This window comes from Zingiber officinale, chromosome 2B (genome assembly GCF_018446385.1).
Source record: "Zingiber officinale cultivar Zhangliang chromosome 2B, Zo_v1.1, whole genome shotgun sequence".
Classification (NCBI taxonomy): domain Eukaryota; kingdom Viridiplantae; phylum Streptophyta; class Magnoliopsida; order Zingiberales; family Zingiberaceae; genus Zingiber; species Zingiber officinale.
In genome coordinates, this window is record NC_055989.1 from 71,604,600 (window position 1) to 71,613,384 (window position 8,785).

The window sequence follows — 8,785 nt, forward strand, 5'->3', positions numbered from 1 at the left end:
TTGTGTTCTTTATCTTCTTCGACCCATCTAGTTGTGTATAGAGTGCAATGGCAAGCCATCAGGGTTAGTTGGTCAAGGGACGGGGCTCTAATCCAATCATATTTAAGATGCTTAATTATACTTCAATTAAAGAAATATAATTATATATATATATATATATATATATATATATATATATATATATATATATATATATATATATATATATATATATATATATATATTTTTGTATTTAATCGACTAAGGTCCATCCGTTACACACCCAATATCAAGTAAAACGGATAAGCCTTTCATATTCTACTGTAAAACATTATAATTGTTTTTGGTAGGGTGTAATCTGTCTTGTAATATAATCCACATTATATTATAAAGTTGATTATTTTATTTAGTTTCATTTTTAATTTGTAATGTAATGTAATCTGGATTACAAAATGTAATGAAGTTTTGTAATCTAGATTACAAAACAAACACATTGTAATCTGATTACATTACGAGGTCATCTTTTAATAAAAATTTAAATGTCAAATATACCCCTAGTCTGTCGCCTCCCATCTTCGCTCGTCGCCACTGCCACCGCCCACCACCGCCCCTCGGCGGTTGACGACTGGCGACCGGCGGCGACCGGCCGACGGCGGCCGGTGAAGGCGGGCGACACCCGACGATGGCCGGCGACCGATGGCCAGCGACCGACAGCAGCCGCCACCGTAAGCTCCGACATAGATGTAGCGCCCGCTGATAGAAGTCGTAGAATATTTTTATCATTTTATAATAATACGAATTACATTTCTTATAAAAATAATAGACATCAAACAAAAGAATATAATCATCTTTGTAATCAAAGATTATATACATTTCATTATCAAACGTAGTAATGTAATCAAAATTACATTACAAATTTGATTATATTATAAGCTCAATTACATTACGCCCAACTAAACGTAGCCTATAAGCACATAAATGTTCTGTTAGTTTAGAAAAATAAAATAAATTTATTAATAATAGAGAAGCCAAATCACTTCTTCAATGGCAAAACTAACATAATTAAACCTTAATATACTTTCTTTTTCTTTAATTTTGGAAATTGCCACGTAGCAATGTTCACCATGTATAAATTTACATTTTTATCTTATAATATTATTTGATTCAAAAATTGAAAATTTCCCTCTAATTACTGTATTTTCCCGTCATTAAATTTTAATTATTTTTTTTTTTCAAACAATAAATTTACAGCCGAATAAATATCTAGTTGTCGCGATTACCTTTTCACTATTCACTAAATAAATGTTTTTTTCCCCTTTTTATTTGAAATCATCTTTTTTATGTTGCTATAATTACTCGGCACAGTTTGTTAACCGATCGGGCAGCCCGGCCCATTTTCACCTTTTAAATACGAATGTCAATATCGTAAATAATTGGAACGCAAGGGTGGAATTATTTATTTCTGCAAATTCCTGCAATGACCTATAAAAGGCGGTAGAGATAGAAGAGTAGCGAAGGGGAAGGAGACGCACGAAGTGACGCATCGTTGTTCTCTTCTGCTTCTTCTTCTTCAAGAATTAGGTATGTGCGCCTTAGATGTGATCGATTTGTATTTTTTGTTTTCTTATGATCTATTATTGTTTCGATGATTCGCTCGTCGATGGTGTGTTTGTTTAATCTCTGTTTGATCTAATCTCGTTTCCTTGTCGTTTTCTAGGGTTTGAGTTAGCAAGTGGGAAATATCATGGTGAATAAGAATACCTTCCGCAACATCGTCAGAATGACAGGTATGGGTTCATTGCGTTTGATCTTAAATAATCGAGTCTATCGGTTTTACTAATTCCTAAACCTTCCATCTATAGTTCTTCGAAGAAGAACTCAGTGATTGGGCTCGCTTGCCTAAATTGTTAGCTAATTTTCTTATTTGACATAAAAAAAGGGATTTTAAGGAATATATTTAAATTTTGAGAAATTTAAGGAACATAAAAACAGGGATTTTAAGGAATATATTTAAATTTTGAGAAATTTAAGGAACATAAAAAAAAGGGAACATCAAAAAAGGGATTTTAGTCTCATCGATGCTTCCGTTTTGATTCAGAAACAAAATATTAAAGTATAAATATTTGGGGAAAAAGAAAAAGAAAAACCGAAAATGAGATTGAAATGTTTCTAAAGGGATGTGTCCATTGCACTTAATGTTAATTTATAGGCTGTATCAGCTTTATCTAATTCTTGTATCTTCCATACGTAGAATTGAAAGATATGGCTTGCTTGTTTAAATTTCTAGCTAATTTCCAATGTTTACCACAATTAACCTTGTGTTGATTCCAATATTTGGTACTAATTTTTCATATCTGTTTGGGCTAATTTGTCTTGATTATTTTCTCTCCTTTTTGAAAGATTCTGCAAAACACAGTGTTGCAGACTCAGAAGATGATGAGAGTGATCATTTTTCTGACATTGATGATGCTGAGGTATGTCATCCTTGATAGTAATTTTGGGTGTTAATTGCTTAAATTTTGCTTAAAAGATCTCCATGTTGTGCCCATTCATCTTCTGTGCGAAGAATATTTATATTATCTACATGCCAAGAACTTTTGTTCCTTCTGAAAGAAAAATGTTTTCCCTAGGTAAATAGATGCCTACATACTGAGAAAGAGAAGGACCTTAAAAAGATTATATGGGAAGCAATGAACAGAGAGTACCTTGAGGTGATAAAAGTAAATTTCATGAATGTTCATATAATATTTCATTTGGATATTAGATTTGATTTCAAAAAGTAAATGTTGAGCAGGAACAAGCAGCAAAGGAAGCTGTTGTTGCAGATGCCAAGGAGGCATATGAAGCTAAGTGCACAAATATTTCAGAAGATTTGTTAGCTGCAAAGGAGCTTGCGAATGCAACTGCTGCAGCTCTAGCAAAATCCAGAAAGGTGCCAATTAATATGATTTGACTTTCTCACTGTTTGTGAACCTTTTTAATTGATGCAAAACTAGGATTTGTTAATTTCACAGTATATAATACATGCTTGTGACATTTGTTCCACTTTGTTACTTTGTGCATATCGTGCGATTATCTATCTAAATTTAGAATATTGGTTTGGGGTTTTGGGGATGTTCATTCTTAACTCCAACCTTTACTAAAAGATTTAAATGACAATCCTTCCACAGTTCGATTTCTTGCCCTGACTATGTCATGGTCTCAGTGCTAAGCCATGCGGATACAGTATAGGTCAGCACCCAATGCAATTTGGTCATATGAACAAGGACCTAAAATGTATTGAGCTGCTTTGTCCTCTCACTGCAAATTTCTTTTCCCTACCCATACTTTTCCACCATGCACTTTTCAATCTACCTAACCTCTATACCTTCTTCGTTCAAAAGCATGTTGTTCATATTCATTTGTATGGTGTGTATTTCGGAAATACTTAAACAATAAAAAATCCTGAAAATACTTTACCTAATTTACTTTCAGAATATATTTAATGTCGTATTGTTGTTTTTCTCAACTCCGCCCATGATGACCAGTCATGGCCGGTCCCAAGCCCGGATAAAGGAGGAGGGTTGCGTTAGGTTGCCAGCCAGCGTCAAACTATGACAAAATTTCATGAATGAATCTATTAAACTATTGTGCTAATGCTAGGTTGTTCCCCGGAAGGAACGCGTTGCAGGGTCCGACTGTAACGTCTCGGCAAGGACCGCTACATCTCCAGAACTCGGGTGTAGTGATAAATATGCAAGAGTTCGCGTTACAGGGTCCGACTGTAACGTCTCAGCAAGGACCGCTACATCTACATGAGAACTTGGGTGTAGTGTTAAATAGGCAAGAGTTCTCACACCATACGTTAGATAAGAACAAATATGATAGGAAAACTAATAATCTAAGATTTGAAACATGGAATATAGGAATTCTCACTGGTAAATCAATGGAGGTAGTAGATATGATGATTAGGAGAAAAATTAATATTTTATGTGTACAAGAGACAAAATGGACAGGTGAGAAGGCAAAGATGATAGAGAACTCGGGTTTTAAGTTATGGTACACTGGAAAAAGTAAAACAAGAAATGGAGTGGGTATTATTGTAGATAGTTTGTTAAAGGATGAAGTTGTAGGAGTAGTTAGAAAAGGGGATAGAATTATAACTCTTAAGATAATAGTGGCGAAAGAAACTATGAACATAATTAGCGTATATGCACCACAAGTAGGATTAGATGAAGCTACCAAATTAAGGTTTTGGGAGGACTTAGATGAAATATTACAAAATATTCCACCAAATGAAATGATTTTAATAGGAGGTGATCTAAATGGGCATGTCGGAGTGAAAAATGAGGAATATGAGAGAGTACATGGGAGTTATGGGTTTGGAACGAGGAATGAGGAAGGGAAAACTATATTAGATTTTGCGATAGCATATGACCTTATATTAGCTAATACATTTTTTAAGAAAAGAGAAGAACACTTAGTCACATTCAAAAGTGGGAATAATAAATCGCAAATTGACTTTCTTATGGTTAGGAAGAAGGATAGAAAGATTTGTAAAGATTGCAAAGTCATCCCTGGAGAAAGCTTAACTACCCAACATAGGGTAGTAGTGTTGGATATACGCCTCAAACATAGTATCAATAGAAAGAAAATATATACAATTCCTAGAATTAAGTGGTGGAAGTTAAAGGATGGGAAGCAACATATATTTAAAGAGAAGGTAGAAGTACAAGCATTAGGTGAAATATATGATGACTCTAATACAACATGGGATAAGATGGTATTAAAGTTGAAAATAGTAGCTAAGAGTGTCCTCGGTGAGTCAAAGGGGCATGCACCACTAAGTAAAGAATCTTGGTGGTGGAATGAGAAAGTACAAGAGAAAATGAAGGAAAAACGAATAGCTTATAAGGAATTATATATTTGTAAGAACGAGGAAAATTTAAAAAAATATACAATAGCCAAGAAAGAAGCTAAGAAAGTAGTGAGTGAAGCAAAAAATGAAACTTTTGAACGGTTATATCAAAAATTGGATACAAAAGAAGGGGAAAAAGATATTTATAGAATAGCTAAAGCGAGAGAAAGAAAAACAAGAGATCTTAGCCAAATAAAATGTATTAAAGATGAATGTAATAGGGTATTAGTAAGCGATGGAGAAATAAAAGAGCGGTGGAAGAGGTATTTTCATCAACTTTTTAATGAAGGTTTAGGAGACCAACTTAACTTAGGTAATTTAATTAGGTCAAATGAGCATCGAAATTTTAATTTTTATCGTAGAATTCAAACTTCAGAAGTAAAACAAGCTTTAAATGAGATGCACAATGGAAAAGCCGTTGGACCAGATGATATTCCGATAGAGGTATGAAAGTGCTTAGGGAAACCAGGTATTGAATGACTTACAAAATTATTTAACATGATATTGAAAACGAAAAAAATGCCTGATCAATGGAGGATAAATACTCTAGTTCCCTTATATTAGAATAAGGGAGACGTACAAAATTGTGCAAACTATAGGGGTATTAAACTAATGAGTCATACTATGAAACTTTGGGAAAAAGTAATAGAAAAAAGATTAAGGAAGGAGACCATAGTGACAGAAAATCAATTTGGGTTTATGCCTGGAAGGTCGACAATAGAAGCTATACATCTTCTTAGACAATTAATTGAAAAATATCGGGAGCAAAAACAAGATCTACACATTGTATTCATTGACTTAGAAAAGGCATATGATAGAGTCCCAAGAGAAATTATATGGAGAATTTTAGAAAAGAAAGGTGTTAGCGTAACATATATTGAACTAATTAAGGATATGTATGAGGATGTAACGACCAGAGTAAAGACTTCAGGCGGAGTAACTGAAGCATTTCCAATAAAGATAGGGTTACATCAAGGATCAGCTCTAAGTCCCTATCTTTTTACACTAATTATGGATGAACTCACTGCGCACATTCAAGACACAGTACCGTGGTGCATGTTGTTTGCAGATGATATTATTTTGGTAGATGAGACACGTGAAGGAGTAAATGCTAAGCTAGAATCTTGGAGGGAAACACTAGAAGGGAAAGGTTTTAAGCTTAGTAGATTAAAGACAGAATATATGGAATTTAAGTTTAGCAATATTAGAAGTAATGAAACAATTGTTAAGATAGAAGAGGACGAGTTGCCCGGAACCGAGAGATTTAAATATTTAGGATCATTTTTACAAAATGATGGAGGGATTGAGAGAGATGTCTTACATAGAATACAAGCAGGATGGGTGAAATGGAGGGGAACGTCAAGTGTTTTATGTGACCGTAAAGTACCTCTTAAACTTAAAGGTAAGTTCTATAAAACCGCAGTTATACCTGCTATGTTATATGGAGTCGAATGTATGACTCGAGCACATGAGCAGAAGATGAGAGTTGCAGAGATGAGGATGTTAAGGTGGATGTGTGGACATACGAGGATGGACAAAATAAGAAATGAGAGCATTAGAGAGAAAGTAGGAGTTGCATCTATTGAGGAAAAACTCAGAGAGACACGTTTAAGATGGTACGGACATGTACTTAGACGACCAATAAATGCTCCAGTTAGGCGATGTGAAACTATGATAAACATGCATATAAAACGAGGAAGAGGAAGACCAAAAAAGACTTGGTTAGCAACAATAAAACAAGATAAAATTTATTTAAATATAGATGATGATATAATAGGAGATAGAGCTCAATGACGTAAAAGGATTCATACAGCCGACCCCACTTAGTGGGAAAAGGCTTGGTTGTTGTTGTTGTTGTATTGTTGTTTTTCTCTTTGTGAAATATATTTGTCCTGCTACCATACTATATCAATTGCAGGAAAAGAAACAAAGGCGTGCAAAAGAAGCTAAAAATAGGACTCCTCTTTCAGCAGCAGGTCAAATGCTTAAGAGAAAGGTATGGATAATTTTGCTATTTCATGCACTACCATAATTAATGTCCATTGAGAGACAAATTAATCATTCATGTTAATATTTTCCATATTTTGATTATCAATATGGTTTTATTACAGACTTTCAGCTCAGAAGTCATCAGCTCAAAAGTCAACTACGAAGCATTGGAAGCTCTCTTCAATGTACTTCCTACCTGTTATTTCTTTATATTCTAATGCAAATCATACTTTTATCCATATACCACAATCAGTAAAGCAACTCAATCAATAAACCCTTTCAATAGAAATTTCTTTCATGCTATGTTTTTTGTTCAATCTAGGCATCGAAGTTATTTTGCATATTCTTAACCGCTTCTGTTATACTTTGATCTTGTTTTGCATATTTTAAGTATTTGTTCCTAAAAATGCATATTGCCAAGTGTTTCATTTTCGTGCCAAGTTCTACATGGTGAATATGTTACTTTTATGCGGCTAGGTTCTACAAAAATTCAAGAGAATATGATTGACTCTGGTCAACAATCATAGTGCACATACATTTAGCTAACTCTGGTTGTTGTGTAGGTGAGTTTATTCCCACAGCCAGTAGTTCATCTATAGAGATCTTGCCAACTTGATCTGTCTAGAATTCGAGTGAGAACTTCAGGACTTCTATAGATAATTTCGTATTAGCAGTGAAAGTAATATATAAACTCTCTCCTTTAAACATTGTTGTTAAATAAGCTCTACATCTTCATTTTCTTTTAGTTTCGTATTCAATCATATTGATCCTGCCTTTTTAACAGTCTGGACAGGACAACGCAAAGAAGAGAAAAGTTGAATCAGATGCTGGTGATCCTTGTGATCCCCCCAGCAAGACTGATCATTATGCAGATGATCTAGATGTCGAGGATGGTGATGAGCAAAGAGCATCTGAAGATAACAATTATGATGCAAGTTACGATGATTACAGGGGAGATGAAGATAAAGGCTATGACTATGGAGATGAAGACTATGGCTATGAGGATGATTTTGATTTTGCATGATGGAAGCCTAGGAATCATTATTTTTGCACTGTGAAAATTACAATCAATGAACAAAATCATTGATTTTGACTTCAATTTTTTAAAAAATAGTTTATAAATAGGTTGAAGGGAGTTTTGACAGTAAAGTTGTTGTGTAGTCATGCATGTGCTTAAATTATAGAAACAATCTCTTATAATGCATTGTAAAATTGTGTTCTCCGGGATCTTGAGAGCTTCGCATTGTGTTCTCCGGGATCTTGAGAGCTTCGCATTTTTTTCAATATAAAATTGTGTTCTCCGGGATCTTGAGAGCTTCGCATTTTTTTCAATATAAAATTGTGTTCTCCGGGATCTTGAGAGCTTCGCATTTTTTTCAATATAAAATTGTGTTCTCGGGAATCTTGAGAGCTTCGCATTATAGAAACAATCTCTTATAATGCCAATATAAAAATGTTTAAATAATATAAAATTTATTGTAGATTTTAAAGAGAATATATTTTAGATTTTAATCAAACCTTTTAATAATATATTTTTTAAAAATGTTTAAAATTAATTGAAGTTTCAATTTTAGATGTCTTCGTAATTTTATAAATAGTAGCATATTAATAAAATTTAATTCATACGAATTTACACTGATTAGAAAATATATCAGACAAATAAAATTTAAAAATAAATTTGCTATCACATATCTACCAAATTAAAATTAAAATTTATTTTTAAAATATGTGTCGTTGGAGTAGATAACAAAGCGAAAAAGTTATTTTCATTTTAAATTTAATTATTTAAAATTTCGAAGTATTTTTGACATTTTAATCATCCTTCAACTGATTTTCTAAAAAATCAATTTAGCATACCAGTCCAATCATTTTATAGAAGCATATTTTACCCCTATACCAAATTAACCATATTTTATCGAT

The 8,785-nt window shown here is 33.4% G+C and overlaps 1 protein-coding gene across 1 annotated transcript; it reads left to right on the top strand.

Moving 5' to 3' along the window:
• The first annotated feature begins 1,433 nt into the window (after window positions 1-1,433).
• On the top strand, window positions 1,434-8,069 carry LOC122049180 (transcription factor IIIB 70 kDa subunit-like). The gene is made up of 8 exons (XM_042610607.1): window positions 1,434-1,560; window positions 1,697-1,766; window positions 2,380-2,453; window positions 2,610-2,690; window positions 2,774-2,911; window positions 6,795-6,872; window positions 6,988-7,050; window positions 7,650-8,069. The coding sequence occupies exons 2-8, from the start codon at window positions 1,724-1,726 to the stop codon at window positions 7,887-7,889; spliced, it is 717 nt and encodes a 238-aa protein (XP_042466541.1). The 5' UTR covers window positions 1,434-1,560; window positions 1,697-1,723; the 3' UTR covers window positions 7,890-8,069.
• The last annotated feature ends 716 nt before the right edge of the window (window positions 8,070-8,785 follow it).

Excerpts from the sequence above, each read along its gene's own strand:
- LOC122049180 (XM_042610607.1), top strand. The coding sequence starts at position 1,724 with ATGGTGAATAAGAATACCTTCCGCAACATCGTCAGAATGACAG. Across the intron at positions 6,873-6,987 it reads GTCAAATGCTTAAGAGAAAG|ACTTTCAGCTCAGAAGTCAT; the intron begins GTATGGATAATT and ends GTTTTATTACAG. Across the intron at positions 7,051-7,649 it reads CATTGGAAGCTCTCTTCAAT|TCTGGACAGGACAACGCAAA; the intron begins GTACTTCCTACC and ends CCTTTTTAACAG.